We start from the raw sequence: 24,786 nt of genomic DNA, 5'->3' as shown, positions 1-24,786 counted from the left end.
GAGTGACTCAGAAGTTTATTTTTTTTGGCTTTTATTTATTTATTTTTTTTACATCTTTATTGGAGTATAATTGCTTTACAATGGTGTGTTAGTTTCTGCTTTATAACAAAGTGAATCAATTATACATATACATATGTTCCCATATCTCTTCCCTCTTGCGTCTCCCTCCCTCCCACCCTCCCTATCCCACCCCTCTAGGTGGTCACAAAGCACCGAGCTGATCTCCCTGTGCTATGCGGCTGCTTCCCACTAGCTATCTATTTTACGTTTGGTAGTATATATATGTCCATGACTCTCTCTCGCCCTGTCACAGCTTACCCTTCCCCCTCCCCATATCCTCAAGTCCATTCTCTAGTAGGTCTGTGTCTTTATTCCCGTCTTAGCCCTAGGTTCTTCATGACATTTGCTTTTTCTTAGATTCCATATATATGTGTTAGCATACGATTTGTCTTTCTCTTTCTGACTTACTTCACTCTGTATGACAGATTCTAGGTCCATCCACCTCACTACAAATAACTCAATTTTGTTTCTTTTTATGGCTGAGTAATATTCCATTGTATATATGTGCCACATCTTCTTTATCCATTCATCCGATGATGGGCACTTAGGTTGTTTCCATCTCCGGGCTATTGTAAATAGAGCTGCAATGAACATTTTGGTACATGACTCTTTTTGAATTATGGTTTTCTCAGGGTATATGCTCAGTAGTGGGATTGCTGGGTCATATGGTAGTTCTATTTGTAGCTTTTTAAGGAACCTCCATACTGTTCTCCATAGTGGCTGTACCAATTCATATTCCCACCAGCAGTGCAAGAGGGTTCCCTTTTCTCCACACCCTCTCCAGCATTTACTGTTTCTAGATTTTTTGATGATGGTCATTCTGACCGGTGTGAGATGATATCATCTCATTGTAGTTTTGATTTGCATTTCTCTAATGATTAATGATGTTGAGTATTCTTTCATGTGTTTGTTGGCAAACTGTATATCTTCTTTGGAGAAATGTCTATTTAGGTCTTCTGCCTCAGAAGTGTATTTTATCACATAAAGCAAGAAATATTGTCTTATTTTGGACTGCTGATAAAATAAGTTTCCCTAAGAGAAAATATATTTTCCAAAAATCTTGCACTGCAAGATTTCATTCTTGGTAAATGGTAGAAACTTTTTTTTTTTCCCTTTTTCAGGCCTTAATTGATATGCAAGAAGGCATGTTTTTGAAGAAAGGATAATACTGCATAGATAGTATACTATAAGAGGAAAAGATATACAAATAGCTTAAAACATCATCATACCCAAGCATATGACACTGGGAAGGTAGCATTTAAAAAAATTTTCTCTGGACTAAAGCATCCCCGTTTATAACGAGGTAGTGAGGGGATAGATAGATAGAAGCTAACTTAAGTCCCTTCTTCTATGACTTAATCACTGAAGCCCATTTCTCTCTTAGATACTCATAAAGCAACACATACAAAATTATTTTAAAAACTAACTTTTAGGTTATTGTAGGAGCTTATATACTTAAGTTCCGGGGGGGAGAAAACATGACATTCAGTACATGCAACATAGCCAGGTAAGAAGGCAGCACTACTTCTCACATGCATAAAAGGGGATTATGGACCTGACACGTGCAAATTGCCAATGTTCTTTCAGAGTATGAAGCCCGTATAATCCAAAATTGACCTAATTTTACATACTCTAAAGTTTTAGTACTAATAGCGAATTATTAAATTTAGAATTTTATTTTGGTATATACTGATATACATTTTAAAGTTGTCTAATTTTTTAATCTTGATTCTTATACATAGCTCAATCTTTAAACTTTAGAGAAAGAACCTGATAACCAAAGATCAAGTGCTTTTATCAGTTATATAATGACATACTGCCTGGATCAAATGGAAGCTATTTCAAAAATACAATTATATATGTATCAAAAGCCTTAAAATTTTGCATATCTGTTAAACCAACAATTCTACTAATAGAATTTATTTGAAGAAAACAGTCATGGATGTACACAAGATTCAATGAAGTGTCATTTATAACTGTGAAAAGATGTATATAGTCAAAATGTCCAATAGAAGATTAAATAAATTATGTTTCAGCCATACAACAGAATAATAAAGAAATAAAAGTAGAAGACTGTGTAATGACCTGGGAAAGATGTTCACAATATATTAAGTGAAAAAAGCATGTTACAAAACAGTATGCAAGTATGAGCCCATTTTTATAAAAATATACATATTTAGCAAAGTAAAAGGACAAATCATATTTACCAAAATATTAACATTGGTTGTTTTTAACATAGTAGGATGATAGTTGGTTTTGCTTAACCACCCTTTTTTGCCCGTTTGAATTTTCTGTAATGAAGATTATTTTTTAAATGGGAAGGTAGTGAGGGAGTTATTAACTTCAGATTATCCCAGTTGTGCCCACAAAAGCTCCTTCTGGCAAAGTAAATGTTTCTGTCCAGCCTGTATCTAGGAAATTGCTTCTCCCTTATAATGTGAGTGTCCTTCCAAGATGACATTCACTCAAAGTGCCTTTTAGGCAAACTATACAAGAGCAATTGTTGATTTAAAAAAAAATAATAAAGAGACTCAAGTTAGTTATCACCAAAAAGAATAGGTGAGAAAATACAAATCCTCACTCTAAAAAAGGAACAACCCAAGTACAATACTAGTAAATTATACAAAGTTACATTATCTAAATTTAGTTTATTGCAAAGATCAAGACAGCACACTAGAAGCTGGCGGTTTCTCTTTCGCACCATTCACAGCACTAACTCTGTTCTTCACTTCATTCACTCACCCATGCAAAAAAGCTCTGTATACACACAATGATGTCTGATATTTCTTGGTTCCCATAGCATAATAGGAAACTTGACATTTCAATTAAAAAGGTAAAATGAGGACATTTACCATCTGACTATGAAATTCCTCTTCTGGAAGAGGATACTATATAGTATTTGAAGATATGCCTTTGGAAAAATCATATACAAAATGAAAGGGGCACCATTTCAAGAGCACTAGGACTACATTAAACTTCAATGAATTCCAACACTCTTAATAATGTAACTCAAAAACAAATCTAGTCTTAACAAAAGCTCCAATAAACTAAAACTATCTTAACAGGCACAATGAACAGTGTAAACACTGTTAACGGGCACCAGCTTGAATAGGGCCGACAATATTTGCTTCTGCATTCACACTTAATTTCTCAATTACATTTTTTAAAAAAAATGGTGCTGCTTAAGCTACGAATGTTTTACAAAAAAGTTAATAAATATGGCAAATGCTAAAAATCTAGCTAGGTTATCATGCAAAGTATTATATAACCAAGACAAACTCAAATTTATAATAAAGGCAACTTGCATTCAAAATGAACTCTACCCTTATTTTTTATTAAAAGGGCAAACATCATGAATTAACCCAGCTGCTTACTTGAATTATTACAAAAGTAACATGATTCAATATGAAAATAAGAAACTGTCTACAAATCTCTGACAGTAATAAACTGCAATATACAATGCATACAGGAGTCATACAGAGCAACAAACTCTCGTACAAAACAAAAATATTTTAATACCTTTAAAATCCAAATTTTTCTTTAAAATCATTCATGAAAAAGATTCTCAAGTCAGAATTAACACCTCAATTAGTCAAGCATTGGGAAGCTACATTACAACTATTTAATATACAAAGAGACATCTTTTCACCAGTCAGCTCCTTCTAATGTCTCTGTTCCGGAATCATACAGACTCAGTTCTCTACACTCTCCAGTCCATCATTTCTTCGGATCATGAAAACTGAATTTGTTGAACACCAGAAATCTAAGATTTGAAAATTTAAATTGAGCAGAATTAAAGAAAAAATAGTTTCCTGTATATTATAAACATTCAAAGAGTAAAAACAACAGACGATGAAAAATAAGTCTAGTTCCCACCCCAAATCTCCATTCTCTCTACCTAAGGAACTACTTCAATAATTTGTGTATCTTTATAGAAATCTATGCAAATACATTCATTCCCTCAATATCCATGGGGGATTGGTTCCAAAATGCCCTGTGGATGCCAAAATGCACAGATGCTCAAGTCCTTTTTCTTTTTTCTTTTTTTTTTGCATTACGCAGGCCTCTCACTGTTGTGGCCTCTCCCGTTGCGGAGCACAGGCTCCGGACGCGCAGGCCCAGCGGCCATGGCTCACGGGCCCAGCCGCTCCACGGCATGTAGGATCTCCCCAGACCGGGGCACGTACCCGTGTCCCTTGCATCGGCAGGCGGACTCTCAACCACTGCGCCACCAGGGAAGCCCGCTCAAGTCCTTTAATCGGCCTTCAGTATCCATGAGTTCTGCATCTGCAAATTCCATCTGCGATTCAACCAACCACAAACCACAGATCGGAAACATGATCCATGGCTGGTTGAATCCATGGGTGTGGAACTCGTGGATATGAAGGGTGAACTGTATGAACATCTGTGTACATATCTGTAACCATTAGAGAATACTATACACAGTTATATATTTTGAGAAAACAATTTTTAACAACCTTTATCAGATTCTTAATGTGTTGACGTTAACTACCTGTGATTAAAAAAATTAATGAATATAATTTTTTTAATTATTTAAAGTATTAATAGAAAGAAGGTACTATACCTGTTGATATGATGTTGTGTAAACCATAACATTTTGTTGCTGACCATCTGCAGTTATTAAGCCAGCTGGTAACTGGTTAGCTAAAAGACAAAAAAAAAAGTTGAAGCAGGAAAAGAACTGCATCTGCTTTCTTGACCTGAACCTTAAGGTTGTGTGATTTTTTTCCATTTAAAAAAGTTCCCTAAAAATGCACATTTTTTTCCTATAGCATTTTTCAGTTTTCTTAAGTGTACTTTCGCTAATTAATTCCCCATGGGCATAAAAGACTGGATGGAGTTTCTGACTCATAAGTAGACCTACACTGTGAGGCCTGGTTGGGAGCAACACTTACATAACTAAGCAACATATATTTTAAATATGAGAAATATATATATACATATAAATTTTATATGAGAAATATAATCACCATAGGACCTTTTATTTCACCAATATGACACTCAATTTTTTTTTTTTTTTGGGGTACGCGGGCCTCTCACTGTTGTGGCCTCTCCTGTTGCGGAGCACAGGCTCCGGACACGCAGGCTCAGCAGCCATGGCTCACGGGCCCAGCCGTGCCGCTGCATGTGGGATCTTCCCGGACCGGGGCACGAACCCGTGTCCCCTGCATCGGCAGGCGGACTCTCAACCACTGCGCCACCAGGGAAGCCCAACACTCAATTTTTAAGAAACCTTCAGTTCAAATTTATTTAAATCACAAGATTTTATATTATAAACAACAATTCTCAATACTCCTCTCATGTGAATCTTAAACCAAAAACTAGGGACTATGGAAATCCATTAGAACTATTGGTGAAAGATTATAATCTCTGCAGAATTAAAATTTATACGCTTATCCCTCACTGACTTCAAATATAAGGGCATGAACTAGTAAGAACTATTCAAAATAGTGCTATGTCAAAACACTCAGTGCTAATATTCCAAAAGTTCTACTGCAGACATATAGAATTAATCACTGCCAACAATCTACATGACTCGTAAGAACGAATGTAGCTGCATAAATGTATCATAACACTGCTTACTAAATGCCTCCTCTGTAAGCTCTTCACTTAGTCCATCTGTAGCTGTGACTGCTCCACCAATTCCTTTCTCTCCTTTCATAGCCTGAGGAAGGGAAATCAAACAAGTAATCACTATATTCAAAACAACAACAACCTGTTTCCTAAATGAGAATGCTTACTTATTTCCTAAAATTAGGAGCTTCTATTATTACAAAATACAGAGTATTTATTAATGCTTCTGGTTAATAACATATGGAAAGGTCCTTCAAAATGCTGTTATATATGCAGTAGTCATCACAAGACAGTGTTAGTAATGACCTAGAAAATCTAAAATATTTATGAGTAAAAATAAAGTTATTCCACACTACATCAAAAGGAAAAGAGAAGTCTATTTACAGATGAAGTAGTCTGCAAAAACTGTAAATACCCAGCTTGCAGATCTACTACAAATGATCCAAGTTATCATTTAACTATACTTGCAGCTCTCAGCCAGCACTACAGCAGCCAGTTTGGAGTTTAAAACTCCTAAATCAAAATTACAATTTGGATCAGAGACCTCTAAGTTTCTGTCCACTCTCAGGTTCTAATGATGCTGAAGATTTGGAAAAGTTCTGTAAAGAATTTACACATTCTCTTCCTACTTTAGTCATTCTGTGCAGATATCACTAATTTAATGGGATTCTAACACTAGAGACATTAAGAAAGTATTTTGAAAGCAATGTGGATCTGACACCCAAGTTGGAGTGTAGAAATAAATATGCTGATCTCAATTCATTTTCACAAAATTCATACCACATGCAAAGAAAAACCAAATAGGAAATGTAGAAGAATTCAATCAATAATAAGAAAAGGTTATAGTTATAATTCCCTTTTTCTTATCTAAAAGGCCGCAAGCTTTGAGATGCTACCTCTTTTAAATTAGTAACAATAACAGCATGTGCTAACATTATTGAGCACTCTGTATGTGCCAAGCCAAGGGCTGTACATGGATTATTTTACTTAGTCCTCTCAGTAACTCTGTGAGGTAGGTACTATTATTATTAGCCTCACTTTACAGACCAGGAAACCAAGGCCTAAAGTACTTAAACAGGCTGCCCAGGGTCACAGAGTTCAGCATCCAGATGGTCTAAATCCAGAGTCCATGCTCTTAATCATTACACAACTGTGCTGCCATTAGTAATACAAAGGAAGAAAGAAAGGACTTCCTATTTAAGTTCAGTAATGTAAGTGATTACATACTTCTGAGAAATGATTAATACATTTAAAAAGTTAAAAGCATAATGGGAGACACTTTACTTACCTCTCTGAACTTCTGAAGGTATAATTTCAGAGGTTCTACATAACTGTCGAAGCCTAAGGTAGACATGGCAAAGAGAATATCTTCTCCATTGATTGTCTTCCGTTTCTCTTGATGGCATCTTTCACTTGCTTCAGATGTTATAAAGCTGATGAACTCACTTACACATTCTTGAACACATTCTTTGGCATCTTTTGCAATCTGAAGAGAAAAATCATAGGTAAATCTGCAGGGAATATAACCACCACTTTCCTAAAAACCTGCAAAAATAAAAGGCTATTCAGAAGAATATAAATTTCAGTTTATGACTGTTAACCTTTAACCTTCAAAATGTATGCTGCTAACAGTGACGTAACATATGCTATTAAAATTGCAACCCTCATTGAGTGAGACTGAAAACTTAAATACAAATGAGAGAAGCCTTGACAACTGTTCACACAAAACAGAATTTAGGTTTAAAAGCAACTACTGGATGACCCTACCACCCCATAAAAATGAAAACTCTTACAAACCAAGTGCCCCAAGAAAATCAGTCCTGTTATGTCTGGAGTGTAGTGTGGGCTAGACTTAGGTACCGCTTCTCTGCCCTGGCATTTCCACCAGTGAGGACACCAGAAAGTTTTTAAAAACAAACTGAAAACTAAATTCACTGTAAGGCTTACAAGGGAGTGAAATAATGACATCTGGTGACATTTTTATTAATAAAGATACAAAGTGTCCGGAATACGTTTTGAGTTTATGAAAAAGCCTACCAAAAGAAGCACACACCTGCCATCTCATTATAAAGACAACTCTTCACTTAGTGGTCTAGGGTTTGAAAGTGAAACTCTAATAGATTAAATCATGCAATTCCAAAGCCACTTCTAACAGGAATGACAAAATCCTCTGCTGAAACATACTGTCTTTCACCTCCATGCCTATTTTACATCCTGGTGAAAAGTAACAAGAGTTACTGCATAAATGCAGTCAAACAAGATAATATAACCTGAGCTAGATACATAACTTTAGATGTTCCAGCAGCTATGCTAAAAAAAAAAAAAAAAGGTGAAATTAATTTCAATATATTTTGCTTAACCTAGTAAATCTAAAATATTATCATTTAAACACAGAATCCATCTAAAAATTGAGATATTTTAAATACTGTAAATCAACTATACTTCAATTAAAAAAACATTTTAAAATTGAGATCTCTTTATCCTTTCTTTTATACTAAGCCTTCAAAATCTGGGGTATGTTTTACATTTACAGCACATCTCAGTTCATTCAGCCACCATTTCAAGTGCTCAATAACCACATGTGGCTAGTGGCCACAGTACCAGGCAGCACAGGTCTAGCATAGTAAGCAATTATCAGCAGTTATGCTTTTTTCCCCTTAAAACATAAGGAGGACCACTCAAATTGGAACTTCTAGGCTTCGTGATATATTTTAATAATGTATTTCTTTGTAAGCTTTATTACTTTCATAAGTATTTTCAAAGCTACAATAAAATGAGAGAAACCTTATTATGCAATACAAAACAATATACAAAGTGTGGACTTTAGTTCAGACCAAGTGATAAGTAGAGTGACAGTGAGTTTTTAAAAGCTGTTATAAGTAACTGTATATACAGTTATTTCTCCACAAGACAAAACTACTTTAAAAGATCATGCCAGTTGAATTAAATGTATGTTACTATTTTTAATTATAGAGAAAGTTTCCAAACATACAGATTTTGGGGGAAAATCCTTACTACATCCATCAGCCCAACATGGTCCAATTTTGCTGCAACATTACGGAAGTTACAACTTCATATGCCCAAAACCTGATAGTTCTGACAATGCACTTTTTTTTTTTTTTTTTTTGCGGTACGCAGGCCTCTCACTGTTGTGGCCTCTCCCGTTGCAGAGCACAGGCTCCGGATGCGCAGGCTCAGCGGCCATGGCTCACGGGCCCAGCCACTCTGCAGCATGTGGGATCTTCCCAGACCGGGGCACGAACCCGCATCCCCTGCATCAGCAAGCGGACTCCCAACCACTGCGCCACCAGGGAAGCCCACAATGCACCTATTTTTAAAACAATTCTTAATTCTGTTTCATCTGCTTCCAGCAAGTGGGGAGCAGGAGCGCCGCTCAGCAACCAAGTGTGTACAACTGAGATGTGTGTTTTGCTGAAAGGGTGAATGACTGAAATCAACAGCTAACTATATTCATGAAATATGTGTTCATGTAGTTTTACATGCCCTCCTCCCCACCCCTGAAAAACAAAACCCAGTTAAATTCTCCTCAGCATTACCTTTCCCGTTTGAGGTATGGCATTTTTCATTATCCTTGCAACATTTGCAATTGGAAGATATATATCTTGTTCTCTAAAACTTTCTTTTGAACCATTTGTGTCTTCATGATCATTCATGCTGTCCTCAGTATCTAAGTAAAAATAACAGGTTTATAGCTTCTCATAATTTTTCCTTCAAGATAGAGAAGACTACCTCAGACAATCTAAGATAAGAAACATTCTGGTTCATTTTCTAATCGTTTTTAGGGATTAGGACAGCAGTTCTTTTCACAATTTTCTCAGGGCCATAACTGAGCCTCCTCATTAATTTCAAACCCACTGCCTCGAATACTCTTATCCTCAACTCTGCCTACTAAGTCCTACCTACCCACTCTCCAAAAAGCTCAAATACATCTCCACAGCACCTTCAGAAGTGATCTCTCCTTTCACAAAATATCTCAAACAAGTGCTTCTTTGTGTCTCTTCTCTAACACATTTTATAATCCTTATTTCTCATTCCCCCTCTTAGATTTTTGCTACCTGAGGCCAGGGATCAGCTTTGTGTCCTTCCTAGGACTTGGTACAGCACCTCCAACAGAGGAGGTGCTCATAAATTATCTGTTACATAACTTAGCTATAAAATAGAAGAGACTGTGATCTATGGCTCCATGCATATAACAAGATTAAAAGGGTGTGTGTTTATCCAAAGCCAAGTTTATATAGAATGGAAAAACTGGACTTGAATATTACTAACCCAATTGGATTACCACTAATGTAGTAATAGTTTATGAACAAAGCTATAGCAGTAATCCAATGTTCTTACAGAAAGTAAATTTTTAGATATAACTGAAGCTTTCATAGTACAAATAATATCCTTTTATGATTAAATGCAGTATCTTGTAAGTAAACTTCCCACTCTTTTATTAATATATGTATTAAATAAGAAAGGTACTTAAGTTGATTCAGTTTACATTTTTACATGTTTAAAATGATGTTATCAAAATTAACTTGTTTGAATATCTGTTTTAGGATGGAATAAATAATCACCTACCCCCAACTGCCTTCTACAAAAATATATCTTAGTGTTTTTTAATCTTACACATCAGAATGCCACAAAAGCAAATTATTTGATAGGCCAACATAATACTGCCATTCTACTACAAGTTAAAACTTAATATTGAATAAAAACCAAAACTAAGTCTGTTCATAAGTACCAGAAATATAATAGCTAGCAACCACCCTCTAAAGAACTACTCAGTTTATCAATTGAGTAAGAATTCGCCATATTTAATAGTTAAGTAGGAAATCAATAACAAATCATTAAAGAAACTGTACCAGCTTTAAAAAGGCATACTTTTATAGAATTATTTTCTAAAACCCATCATTCTTTTGAAGACTATTTCTAATAAAAATAGCAAAGTATACCTTTTTAGACTATCACTAAACTGTGACACAGAGTGCTAATTTTCCTGTAAAGACAAAAGTAACATAGAACATCACATCAATAAAATTTCCACTTTCTAATTTGTTCCTACTTGTGAATTTGTTTCTAATTGTGTCTTTCTTACCATCATGAGGCTGTATAACATAATGACTTCCTCCAATATAGTCTGCAGAAATTCCTAGTTGAGAAGCATCTGTGGTGGAACTGTCACCATCCATCTATGAGGAAAAAAAGCTTTCAATAATCTTCAGTAAAACTTGTCTAAAAACTACATAATAGATTCAGTGCTCATAAATTGTCATAGGATGAGTCAGTTAAATTTTTCATAGCCTTAAGCTTACTAAAAGAAAACATATTTCTTGATTTGGAAACCTTTTGATAATTTGCCAATGATTCAAGATTCCCTATTCACCCTCTATTAAGTGATAAGCCTACGACCAACGGGGAAACAAAACAAGGAAATGAATTTAAAACACACACGTCTTTCTTTTCAATTGCATAATCATCAAATATAGTATAGGCAACCCTGACTTACAACCTAATTTATCTCTGTAATGGCAAGCAAAGCCAAAATCAGCTTAGTAGTTAGCCACCTGGATATATCCAGCCTGTTCAGCTCTCCTGCTAAAGCCAGATATTCCTACACGAACTTTTTTGCTCTCGCTGCAAACTTTCTTTGCTATCTCACAGAAGTTCCACAAGAGACAATATCCTGGTTAAAACTGTTGTTTGGTATAAGAAGCATATGGATTCCTTGCACAATTCTGTACCCATGCAACCTAAAAGTACACCCACATTTTGAACAAGCTCATCACCCCTAATTCTAGTCAAAGGTTAATTTTCTCTTCCCCCACCCTCAGACTTTTGACTCGTTAAGGAAAAAAGAAAAGGAGGGGTCAGGGAGATTGGAGATCTGCATATAAAAATAGGAAAATGATAACCACAGACAAAAATGAGAGTTAAAATGACTTTTGGTTTTTTTTGCTGTACGCAGGCCTCTCACTGCTGTGGCCTCTCCCGTTGCGGAGCACAGGCTCTGGACGCGCAGGCTCAGCGGCCATGGCTCACGGGCCCAGCCGCTCTGCGGCATGTGGGATATTCCCGGACCAGGGTACGAACCCCTGTCCCCTGCATTGGCCGGCGGACTCTCAACCACTGCGCCACCAGGGAAGCCCTAAAATGACTATTTTAAAAGAACCCTGGGAGTTCCCTGGTGGTCTAGTGGTTAGGATTTCACGCTTTCACTGCTGTGGGTTAGGGAACTGAGATTCCCTGAAGCCACACGGCGCAACCAAAATAAAAATAAAACCGTGCTTAATTTTACTCAGAGGTAAATGATTTCTAAGAGAGAAAATCTGGGCGGGGGTGCGGGGCGGGGATGGACCCATAAGCCCTGAACTGTCTCCATTCCAACATGGCAAATCCTGGAAGTCTTTCTGCTTTGCAAATAATACTATTCAGAACAATAAGGGACTGGCTAATTGTGGCTGGAAAAATTTTGAATGCATTATCTGAATAAAAAGCATAGCAAAAATTAAGTGTAATTTACATATGCTTTCAGGCCAAATCAAGAAGAGACAGTTGATGCTAAATGTTTATCAAGGCCCAGGACCCAGCACAAACTTAGTGTTATTAACCGCAATATCTGAGTCCTTATGTAACACCTCTTCCTTTCCATCTCTGTTGGATTTTTATCTAATACTAAAATACCAGGCTAGTTTCCAAGTCTTCAATAACATGGCATTTCTTTGATGCATCTGTTGACTGTGGTATCTAATTTAACTGTAAATACAGATACATTTCCATAATTTATATAGCTGTTTTAAGGGGATAGAGAATAGAATTCACTTACTTTAATAATTTGTGAAAGTACAGGGTACCTATTTATGATGCTTCTTAGTGCCTTCTAAGAGAAGGTAAACAGCAGTCAGTGAGCTCTAATTTAGAGTCTTATTGATCCCTGAAAACAAGCATCCCTATCGGTTAAATGTATTTCTATATAAAATGGAAATAATAATTTCACCTTCCCCATCTTAAACAGCTAATATATGTATGAAGCATTTTCCAAATATAAAATGCTATTTTGATCCTAAAATGCTATAAAGATACTAGGAGAGTTGTCTTTAATAGATATGATGATGGATTTATTAGCCATGAAAGAGAGGTCGATTAGGATAGCTGTGAATGGATTAGTTTTTACAATGCCCTAGGGGAGATCAAGGTGCAGGAGACAGGACCAAAGTGGTTAAAAGCCTACAACTAAGAAACAAATACAGTTTGTTTTTTTGGGAAGGGGGGTTGGAGGCAGTTACAGAAATCCTTTGCTAAATCAATGTCCACAGGATAGCCTGAGTCTTTTTAAATTAGCTGATGAGCAAGACCTTGTTGTAATAACCATGATCTGAGAGATTAATTTATAGATATAATGTAAAAAAAGTGTTAAAAGCAAAAAGTTTAACTCACATTATCTTGTCATGCGCTGGAATTAGCAGCAAGATTATCACCTGGATTAAGAACATTAGCCTCTAAACCTCAGTCTTCTAAAAATTACTTCTGAAAGTATTTCATAGAGTTGTTGGAATTAAATAAAGACTAGAAACCTGCTAAGGACAGAGTCTGGCACATAGTGTACTCAGATGTCAGATCTCACCCTCCCTCCTTTGAAGATAAGCCACATGTCATCTGCTTAGCTGTATGCGTCTTTGGTTCTGCAAGTTTTAGCTTTTCTGTCATTTCACCACTCCTGTCTTCCTCTCTTCTTTCTACCATTAAAATCCTGCCCCATACTTTAATCCCAGTGTTCACCCATCCTCCTGAAATCTTTCTGATTTACCCTATTCTGTAAGCCAAAAATCAGTGTTCCCATCTTGGAATCCCCAAGGCTCTTAGAATCTTCCATTCAACAAGCTGGCCTCATCTTTGATGCTTACAATATGCTAGCTATCCTCCTATATATATATAAGAAATGAGGGGGGTAACTTCCTAGATACATTCCAAAGGCTTTTTCTAGGTCTAAAACTTCCTATTAAAATTCACAAAATCGATTGTAGATTGTAAGCCAGTGAACAAATATTTACCGAGTAAGCACCCTGTATTTATCAAGTCTGTGCTATGTGCCGACAACGTCACAGGTCAACAACAAAGACAAGGTCTCTGTCCTCATCTTGCAGAGAAGACAAATGTTACGTAAACTGGGGTCAGGGGGACGGGGTGGGGAGCACAGCCTATTAGTATTTCCAAGGCACAGGCTCTGGAATCAGATCACCTGGTTTGAATTCCCTGCAACTTACTGGCAAGTGGGACGAGAATAGTACTTACCATGTAAAGACCTACCATAGTACGATAGGAGTACTCAGTAAATGTTATATATAGTTATTAAATAATGACAAATAATTAACTAATTGCTAGTGCCCAGTGCTAAGGAAAATAAAGATGTTTTGTTATATGCTTCGGGAGTTTATTCCATAAGGAACCTCACTAGTCTAAAAGAGTCAAGGAAGGCCGTATTAAGAAAATGACGTTTAAACTGAGACTGAAAAATGAACAGCAATCAGTCAAAGAAAGATGGGACGAGAATGTTCCAGGCAAAGGAAACTGAGAAACAGTACTGGTGGGCTGATGAGCTAGTAGAGGCTGGGTCAAGCAGTATCTTGTGGACAAGAGTAAAGCAAAGAAGAGTTTTAGCAGAAGAATGCAAATCAGATTTCTTTTTAAAAACATCACTCTGGCTACAGTCCAGTGTAGAAAGTGAACTGGAGGGGAGTAAGAATGGCGGCAGAAGTCCAGTAAGGACTGTAATGCTGCATTTAGGGCATGAGTTCAGGAAAGATGATGAACATTCCCAGTATCAACAGGACAGCAGCACTGGACAGCAGAAGCAGAGACTACAGAGCTTTTTCGTTGGTAAAATCAACAGACTTGGTGGCTGACTGAATAAGCGCTGGAGGAAGAACCAAGGATAATGCTGGGATTCTTACAGCTGGGGAGACAGATGGCTTTCACCAAAGAATGCAAAAGGAAGGGAACAGGAGTGCTAGGAGGATGCAAAGAGCCTAGCTGAAGTTGGTGACCACAAATGTTTAGTGGAATCGATATGTCCAGCTGTGATACTTACAAGCCTGGTAAGAACAGAGACCCTGAAGTGTTGAATTCCATCCAGACAACAAAGAGGAAAGAGCATGTAGAATAATGACGAGAATGGGTAAAATGATCAATCATTAGCTCCAAGGGAACTGAGAAATATGGACAAAGAGTAGTTAAATCCCATTAAATTAATTTTATTGACTATTCTAAGTATTTAGTTTAACCGATAATATTGTTCTCTAAAATATTATGCGAAATAAATGGTCAGCTGTCTAAGCTAGTAAATTTTATTCTATAATTTTTTGATGTAGCGGTATCTTAACTATACTAATAATCTGTTGCACAAATGCGATAAGTAGTGCCCTCTTCAATATGTTTAACATTTTTGAGCACTTTCTAAATACCTTATGCAATGTTCATGACTCCATGAAGCAGGTGAGAAAATTGAGGTTATGTGAGGCTAACGACTTGCCAAAGGTGGCAACCTAAATGAGACCGAAGTCCAGAGTCTCAGATGCGAAGTACTTTATAGTATTTGTTCCTGATAGTTTTTCAAATAGTCCTTAAGCCTACGTCTTTAATTTGTCCTCTAAATTCTGAGTCTACTGATTGTATATTAAAAATCTTCAAAGATGCTTCTCAAGCAAGGACAATATTAACTTCCCCATTTTCAAAATGAAATTGCTATGAGAAGTGAAGGTATGGTATAAAAAGCACTTAGCAGGGCTTCCCTGGTGGCGCAGTGGTTGAGAGTCCGCCTGCCGATGCAGGGGACACGGGTTCGTGCCCCGGTCCGGGAAGATCCCACATGCCGCAGAGCGGCTGGGCCCGTGGGCCATGGCCGCTGAGCCTGCGCGTCCGGAGCCTGTGCTCCGCAACGGGAGAGGCCACAGCAGTGAGAGGTCCACGTACCGCAACAACAACAACAAAAAAGCACTTAGCAAAGTACATGATACACAGTAAGAACTCAGCAAATGTACCCTAGTATTATTACTGTCCCTTCAAATACAGTTCTCATATTCTTCCCAGGCATAAAAAGTTTTCTCTCTTACATGACCCCTTTCACCTGTTCTGTGGATCAATTCCTTTTTATCTCTTTGAGGATAAGAAATAATACAAAGATTCCTCATCTCTAGTACCAGCTTCTTCATTCTTCCTTAAACATGCTTAGTCTCCCTCATTAAACACACCAAGTACATATAGACACATACAAGCTTAATTCTGCTCCACACTCTGTCTGGCTTATCCTCACCCTGACAGTCCTTACACACCTCTTCAGTCCTATTGAAACTCTGTGACATGTGCTTTTCCATCCCAACATGATACTGAAACTGCTCTCAAAAGTTGCCAAAGATCGTGCCTTCAACCTACTTGACTGTTCTTTGTAGTGCTGGCCACTGCTGACCCCACATTTATGCTTGGAATTCTCTTCTCCCTTGATTTCCAAAGCAATATTCTTTCCTTCCCACATCCTACTTGTTAGTTTTAACCAACAATCGTTTTCTCTTTCTTCCCTTACTTTCTTAATAAACTCATTAAATATCATTTCTATGCTCATAAGTCCTACATCTACAACTATATCATGACTGCCACTCAAGCAAGCCAGGCCTGTAGAATATGTCTGATATCCCACCACTGCAAACTTAAGATACCGGAAAATGAAATTCACCTCCCCCATCCCCTGCAAGGAGGCAATGGATAAGAACTCCTTCTGAACTGCTGCAATTCCATTGTTAATAATGCCATCTCTCTACGTACCCTTCCAGGCTAATTATACCAGTGTCATCTTAGGTTCTTCCACCTCCTCCAAGATCTACCTAATCTGTTTAAATGTTTTCTGGATATGCCCTTCCTTTTCTACTTACACTGGATTACTATCCAACCTACCTGGGTACATGTAGTTTTAAGACCAATCTCACTGAAACATTGCTTCTATAGCTCTTGAACCTATAATGGTTCTAAAAGTCTTCCGCATCAAATCCAAACCATTTCATGGCTTTACATGAGAGGTTCCCCTACTTAACCTAACTAAACTGGTTTCCAACTCTATCTTCAGGGCTGATTTTTTTAAAAAAACCTTATTTAGGGACCACCAGGTTCTTTTGTTCTTGTTTTTGTTCTTCTGTTTTAGGAGTGAGGCAATCATGTCTCAAGGAAGTTGTGACATGCCTGATGTTACAGATGTAGTATCAGATTCAAGATTAAGTATCCAGACAGGTCACGTGGCATCTCTTCACTGGATTATCCTGTGAAATCCCCACGTGGACCATGCAGATCTACTGCCCAGCCACTAAACATAAGTCACTCACCCCTACCTTCAGGCTTCTGCTTATGGTGACAGCCTGCACCTATCCAACCCCACTCATCCTTCAAGGCTCAGTTCGAACCCTGCAGGCTCCCTCCATGACATTCCCAACTACCAAGCCCACCACACCTCTCTTTTCACTTGTGCTACCCTTAGAACCAGCATTTTCTGTTCCACACATAACTTGCCTCTAAGTATTCAATTTGACTAAAGCCCTACCAGCTAAACAGATAGCCTCTTGAGAGCTGGGATGGCTTTTTACCCTGTAGCCTGGACAACTCTTAAGGACCCAGAGGAAACACTTAATATATGCAAGTCCCTAGAAAGAAGAAAGCAACAGGAATGAGGAGAGGTACTGTCTGGCCTTGAAAGGCATTCATTCTATCAGGAATCTCCAATATAAATCAGTTACAATTTTGTTTCCAGCTAATTACAGTTCAAATCAAATTAACAACCAAAATGATAAAACATACTTACTGTCAAGAAATACTTTGAGAACCGTGTTGTCAGTGGTACTCAAGAACACCTGCCTAAAAAGGTGTCTAATCTCTGCCCAATTCCAACCTAGAAGATAAACATCTATTAGTAGTAAAAAAAGTTAGCCTATAAGCTTTCTTCCTAGTAAAATTTAAAAAGGCACATATAATTTTACCTACTATTCTTATTTAATGGAGTGCATGGCTAAAAAATGGTGCAAAAAGCAAGCACCCAATAAATGTTTGTTAAATTGGAAGATATATTTTGGAGAACTTACAAAAAAGTTAATGCCATCGGGGGGAGGTATTGCTTTTCCAACATAACCCTATATTTAGTCATGTTCATCATAAATATTCATCACAACACACCAAATTATGTAATATGCAAGAGACCAAAAATCATGTTAACATATCTAAACTATTTAAAATATCGACACCCAGACACGAACACCCCAGTTATCAACTTAATTTTTTGGTGATGATTTTCTTATTGTTTTAGAGTGCGATTTAGAGTCCAAAAGCTCAAAAGGCGAGACAAATTTACCTCAGAGTATAACGCTTTTAAATATCTCAGATTATAGCGGGAAGAAGATACATGTTGCCCAGAGAACAACACAATTAAGACCTTTATCATTTTAAGGTACCACCATTTTGGACTCAAATTGCATCTCAATAGAACTTCCTTCTCACCTTAAGGCATAAATAGCTGAATAAACTAGCATCTATAACAATGTTACAATCTCCCTTTCTCATTTGCTTTTCCTTTTCTCGAGTGAAACGATTAAATGGAGAGTGGGGGGAAAAAAACATACCCTTTCAGTGTTAATTTTTAAAAGAAGAAAAAAATACCGATACACATTCAAGCATGAAATCTAGTAAATGGCAGAAAAAATTATAACCACTGAATTGAATTTTAAAATGCCATCACAAGGGTCCAGGCAGCAAAGACTGGCTGCCATTGCCCACTGTCTTATAATCTTAAAAGGAATTTCTAATTTCTTTCCAAATATCGTCCTCTTCCTAGCCCAAAGCTGCCCGGAAAATTCCTTCCTTGTAGCTATAAGTGTTATTTTTTAAAGGGTGTCTCTGGGGGGGTAAAAAATCCTCAGAATCCTTAAAATATAGAAGCTGTAGATATTTATGTATTTTTGCTGGGGAAAGGGGTGCCACACCTCACCACACTCACCCAAATAGTTGAGTCGGTATATATTTAGATTCGGTATATCAAAGAAAAACACTATCACCTCATATGGTATATATTTTCTTAAAGGCAGGTTATGATATATATGAAAGCTCAAGGGAATGCATACATCTGTTTAATGTTTAAAGAAATGCAAATTTGTATCCAAGAAAAGCAGTAGACCCTTCCTTCCTCCACCCTCCATTCTTTGGCATCAAAACCAGAGTTTTGCATCAATATAATCCTTAAATTAAAAACTACAGCAGCAGTGTGAGGAAGGAATAATTGCCTTTTAAGGTATTTGGGTTAAACTTTCAATACTTTACAAATAAAATCCCTATTTGTTAATGCCACTTACATTGATCGGTTTACCTCATCACTTTATATTGCTGATTAGTTTCCATAGAAGAAAGCCGAAACCATCCCAGTGATTCGTGGCACGAACGGTGGAGTCCATGCAGGTTAGTGGAATACTATTTTTTTTTAAAGGTCATACGCTACCTAACCTTGCTTAAATCATCTCATTAGAGTACTTCGGTCGAGATTACGACTTGTAGGTCCTCTAATTCTTTGTTCTCGGAGACTACTACTCCTAAAGCCTGACATATCCTCCCCGCCTCCCACCCAAGATTAAAACCTTAGACCAATCCGTAAGGCTTCCTTCCCACCTTCGGGGCAAGTCCAGGGACCGCAAGCCGCCAGATGGCTGCATTCTTTACGCGCAAACCAGACTGCGGGGAAACCAAATCCATTCCTTCCTCCCGGGGACCTCGCTTCCTCCCCACGAAGGTGCGCGGACTGGCCCCGGCCCCACGGCCCGCCCGGCCGACCTGTCAGTCCCGCCCGCGCGGCGAGGACGCCCCTGGCGCGCATCCCCCCGACTCGCCCGGCCCGGGCCCGCGCCCAACGCCCGCCCGCCGCGCGGCGCTCGGGGTGCCGGGGCAGACAAAGCGGCCCGGCCCCGCCGTGCCTCCGCGGACCGGCGGGCGGAAGAGGGGCGCTCCCCGGGGACCCCCGCACGGCGGCCAGGCCCAGGGGTCAGGATCAGGGCCGGAGGTCCTGGCTGCGTCCCCCCGCCCCCCGGCCGGCTCTCCGCACAAAATGGAGCCGGCCAGGACGCCGCCGAGAGCGGGGCCCGACGGTGCCCCGGCGCCCCCTCCTCGGCCTCGGGCCCGGCGCTCTGCGGCGGCGGCGAGCAGGGGGCGGCCTGGCCCGCGTCCCGCCGCTCCTCGGCCCCGCGCACAAAGAGCCGCGCAGCGGCCCCGCGCTCGCTCCTCGGCCGGGCCCGCAGCGGGACAGGCCTCGCAGGCGCCCGCCCGGCCCCGGCTCCGGCCCGGGCGGGAGGGCGGGCGGGAGGGAGGCGAGTGCCCCCGGCCGCGGCGGCGTTGGCGGCGGGGACGGCGCCGGGAGGAGACGGACATTTCATTCGAGCTAAAGTGGAGTCGGTTTAGGAGCGATCATTGGCCGAAGCGAGACACAAACCTCCAATGCAGCCCTGGTTGGCTCCCGTCTCCAATCGGCTGTTTGGTTGGACAGAAAATGGCTGCGAAGGAACCAGTCCCAGCGCGGAGCTCCGCTTCCAGGACTCGGCCTTCCCTCCCTCCGCCGCGGGCCGCTTCCCTCGGCGCGACACCCTCCCTCCGCGCCTCCCGCGTGCCCGCCCGGCGCGGCCCCGCCCCGGCCCCGGCCCCGCCTCCGGCCCCGCCCCGTGCGCCGAGCGGCTGTAGCTGTGCCAGCCTGCAGAGCGGGCTGGGGGCAGCTGCGGTTAGGTGCTGTGGGTAGGTGCTGCGGGTAGGTCCTGCGGGGCACGGCGGAGCCGGCCAGCGGCCTTCTTGTTCGGCGGGGGATTCCAGGGACCGGGACTTAGGCGCGCTTCTGCTAAGGTCTGTGCGGACTTGCTTCCTGCGGTGTTTTCCCCGGACCTTGCGAAGCGTGATTTCTCAGCCTTCCCTCTCTTTTCAATCGCCTCCCTTCACCAAGTGCAAGTGTCTCATCCGCCTGCCTGAGTGCAGCCTGCCTGCGCCTCGATTTTTAAGATGGGGAAACCAAGGGCAGAAGCTGTCGTCCAGGGCAACACCCGAACTGCAGGGTGGAGTTGAACGGCGATTGTCTCCTGGGACGCTTTCAGTACCTCGTGTTGGCCTTGTGTCCCTGTTAATGTGGCCACATGCACAACGCTCCTTCTCACTCGGCCGCTGAGCTCCGGTATTCGTTTTTCAGATTCCATCTGAAGTTGCAATACTCTCCTTCAGGTTTAACAAGCTGGTCAGTCCAGGCAGCCTTCACGCCAGCTTAAAATGTTGCATATGCTGCCCCCCACCCGCATAGTATTTGCAACATGACATGTGGCTTTTCCCAACCAGATGACATTTGGGCTGCAAGAATGCATGGCCCATTCTTGCCTCGGTGCAGCCAAGCTCCCTCGCTGTCTTTCCCTGAGTCCAGTCTGGTTCGGACTTCCCTGGTCTGTGACCATCAGAGATGGGCGGTGGACCAGACACCACTCACTGCAAAGGGGGCAGGATTTTTGCAACCGGGGCCGGGAATCATGTTCCCTTTACTTCCACTAAACAAGTGGCCCGGTGCCACATTAAACTTTCCAGCTTTAATCACGTAAAAATATGTAGACATGTTTTATTTATAAAGCTCCTACTGTTTCTCTGCATATTTTCACATTTCCGGAGCAAATAAGGAAGCAAAGACGAATGAAAGCCTCCAATTATTCCAAGAGGAGTGAGTAGCAATACCACCCTGGGATCAGACAACCTGATCTGAATGCCAGCTCCCCCTCTTACTGGCATGTGACCCTGGCCAAGGTTCTTGACCTCTCCGTGACAGTTTCCTCACCTCTACAATGGGAGTAATACTGGCTACTTCTTAGGATTGTTTGGAATTCACTTAGAGTAAATGTACAGAGAAAGCCCTAAGAAAAGTTGGCCCATTAGCTTAAATTGGCTTTGTATCACATGAATTTCAATCTCCATCAAACTTTTAAAAACTGTTATTTGCAGAAAAGAAATAATGTTGGCCTGTGTTTAACTCCTCCCTTTCTCTACCACTACCCATAAAGTGGAGTTTTAGGAGTGAAATGATGTACTCAAAGGCAGGAAATGTAAAAAAGGAAGTAGTAGAACTGGAAGAAGTATGACAAATCCACACAATGGATGATGAATCAAAAGATGCAAAGATAACTGACGACTTTCCCTGCATTAATAGGGTTTTATTTCAGTGCCATTGATCTAATAATCTACATGCTTAATTTCGAGTCAACAAAGGATTGTTCAGCCCCTACTGTCTACCAGTCACTGTGCTAGGAGCCTCAGGGCTACAGAGGTAAATAAGGCACTCTCCTTACCCTGGAAGCTGACTCTAGGAGACTGGAGACCCAGTCCACACCCCTCTGCAGTTGAATCCCAGTTAACCTGCCATGACAACCTATGTTCTCTGTGCCTTTAATACCTGTGTTCAGGAGTCCCCCAATAAACATTAACCATTTTTCATGATGACATGGTGAAAGAGAGGGATGTGGATCACAAGTTAATGTCTTCGAAAAGACATTCTCTAGACTAATCTAGACTTTGTATTAAAGGTCAAAGGATAGGTGATTGTCTTTTTTCCCCTCCCTAATCCGTACACCACAGCTGCCCCTTAATTTATACCACTATATATGAGTCATCATTCAGCAAACATCAAAACAGAATCCCCAGCACAATGAAGACTTCTCAGTTGGATTTTACTTTATTACTTTAATGAGGTCTCACTTCATAAATTCCCCTGATGACAGTGTCTGTTATAGTATTGTCTCCGTTTCCAACTTCCTAGTCTACTCTTGCCCCTATCCTCTCCATCCATTCTCTGCCCTGAAGGCCTGGAAGGATAGGGCTTCAGCTTCCCTCTCCCACCCCAGCTATGCCTGTCACCACTGCCCCACCTCACCAGCTTCTAGACCCACTGGAGGTTTTCCCTGACCCCTGACCTCTTTAAAAGCCCCACCCTATAATGTCATCCACTCATAATAATAAGTATTATTATGTTCGCTCCAATATACTTAACCTCATTGGATTGTCTTGGTTGGTTGTTGTCTATCAATATATCCAAAATAGGAGCACTTCTCATTGCATCTCCTCTCAGCAGGGCAACTGCAGTGATCTCCAAACTTGTCCCCCTGCTTCCGCCCCGGCCTACACAGCAGCCAGACTCATCCCCCGAAAACAGAAGTCAGATGCTGTCACCCCTCTGCTCAGAAATCCTCCAGTACCTCCCCATTCTCCTCAGAGTAAAAGACAAAAGACTTTACAGTAGTCTTGCAAGCAGAGAGTGACAAGGTTGTTCATTCCAAGTTGAACAAAGGAAAAGATTAATCGTTTTCTGGCCATGAAACAAGCAACCACCAGAATCTTTTTTAATCAATCTATGACAACCTCCCAATCAGTGACAACCCCTGACTTCAGAAAGTTAGCCAATGAGCCATAGCCACACTCCAGTAATCCTGCTTTCTTCTCTAAAGGTCAATTCGTCTCTGAACAGTCCAGCTTCTAAAAGTGCCAGTCTCTGAACCCCACACTTCCTGAAACACTATATAAGACCAAAGACTTCTCTGTTCAGAGATACTCTGCCTTATAATACAGCTGTCCTTTGCTTAGCAAGAAATATATTCTGCACTTTTTGTTTCTTTCAGACATGAAGATCAGACAAGGCCCAATGGCATCTACAATCTTATTTCCTCTCCACTCCCCCTCTAACTTCATATCCTATTTTCTCCTTTGCTCACTCCACTTCCTTTTGTCCTTATTTCTGGCAGGAATGCTCCTGCCTCAGGGCCTTTGCATTTGCTATTCCATCCGCGTAGCACATTCTTCCTTCTGATATCCACAGAGCTCACTCTCTCACCTCCTTCCGTTTCTTACACCAACCTGATCACTTACCTAAAAATTGCAATTCCAGTTCCCTACCCCCACTTTCCCTTAACTGCTTTATTATTATTATTATTTTTAGTAACACTTATCACCTTCTGACATACTGTAGAGCTTCCTTATTTATTTTTTTTATGTTTTGTGTCTCTTCCTGCTAGAATGTAAGCTCTATGAGGACAAGGAGTTTTGCTTGTTTGGTTCACCCATGCATCCCAAGCACATAGTAGCATATTCAAAAAATATTTGTTGAATGAATGGATGGATTTCTTTTTTTTTTTTTTTTTTTTTTTTGCTGTACGCAGGCCTCTCACTGTTGTGGCCTCTCCCATTGCGGAGCACAGGCTCCGGACGCGCAGGCTCAGCGGCCATGGCTCACGGGCCCAGCCGCTCCACGGCATGTGGGATCTTCCTGGACTGGGGCACGAACCCGTGTCCCCTGCATCGGCAGGCGGACTCTCAACCACTGCGCCACCAGGGAAGCCCCGAATGAATGGATTTTTAACATTTCAACTTATTACAATATACACTCCTTGAGTGCAAAGACCTTGTGTTCACTGCTGTATAATCAGGACCTGGAACAGTGTCTGCACATAGTAGGGGCTCCGTAAATACGTAAGGAATGAATTCATGAGCAGGCATTGGATAACACTGTACAGGTGGTCCCCGACCTAAAAGTTTCCACTTATGATTTTCAACTTTGCAATGGTGCAAAAGCAATATACAGTCAGTAGAAATCGTACTTCAAATTTTGAGGGTTTTTTTTTGTTGTTTTTTTGGTTTTTGTTTTGGCCATGTGGCTCTCCTGATCTTAGTTCCCTGACCAGGGATCGAACCCATGCCCCCTGCAATGGAAGCGTGGAGCCCTAAACACTGGACCACTAGGGAATTCCCCAAATTTTGAGTTTTGATCATTTCCCAGGCTGATGATATTTGGTGTAATACTCTCAGGATGCTGGGCAGTGGTAGCAAGCCACAGCTCCCAGTCAGCCATGAGATCATGAGGGTAAAAACCAGTACACTTACCACCTTTCTGTCCCCATACAACCACTCTATTTTTCACTTTCAGTATAGTATTCAATAAATTACATGAGATATTCAATACTTTATCATAAAATAGGCTTTATGTTAGATGATTTTGCCCAACTGTACACTAATATAAGTGTTCTGAGCATGTTTAAAGTAGCTTAGGCTAAG

At 40.4% G+C, this 24,786-nt stretch overlaps 1 protein-coding gene across 6 annotated transcripts; it reads right to left on the bottom strand.

Annotated features, from left to right (window-relative positions):
• Nucleotides 1–269: 269 nt before the first annotated feature.
• On the bottom strand, nucleotides 270–20,325 carry NFYB (nuclear transcription factor Y subunit beta; the record flags this gene model as incomplete). Of its 6 annotated transcripts, none has more annotated exons than XM_079937152.1 (8): nucleotides 20,162–20,325; nucleotides 17,501–17,587; nucleotides 10,760–10,853; nucleotides 9,213–9,343; nucleotides 6,944–7,141; nucleotides 5,665–5,746; nucleotides 4,646–4,725; nucleotides 270–3,823 (listed from the first exon to the last, which is right to left on the bottom strand). In XM_079937152.1, exons 3-8 carry the CDS (start codon nucleotides 10,851–10,853, stop codon nucleotides 3,791–3,793), a joined length of 618 nt encoding a protein of 205 aa, XP_079793278.1. In that variant the 5' UTR covers nucleotides 17,501–17,587; nucleotides 20,162–20,325. The 6 variants fall into 6 exon arrangements, 4 of the variants coding, with proteins under 4 accessions (XP_079793278.1, XP_079793277.1, XP_079793279.1 ...); XM_079937151.1 differs by lacking the exon at nucleotides 20,162–20,325 and adding an exon at nucleotides 19,038–20,091; XM_079937153.1 differs by lacking the exon at nucleotides 20,162–20,325 and adding an exon at nucleotides 19,052–20,091.
• Between the last annotated feature and the right edge of the window lie 4,461 nt (nucleotides 20,326–24,786).

This window comes from Stenella coeruleoalba, assembly GCF_951394435.1.
Source record: "Stenella coeruleoalba genome assembly, chromosome: 11".
NCBI classification, from domain to species: domain Eukaryota; kingdom Metazoa; phylum Chordata; class Mammalia; order Artiodactyla; family Delphinidae; genus Stenella; species Stenella coeruleoalba.
Note: the sequence above shows the minus strand (reverse complement) of the source record. Positions and strands in the feature narration are given on the sequence as shown.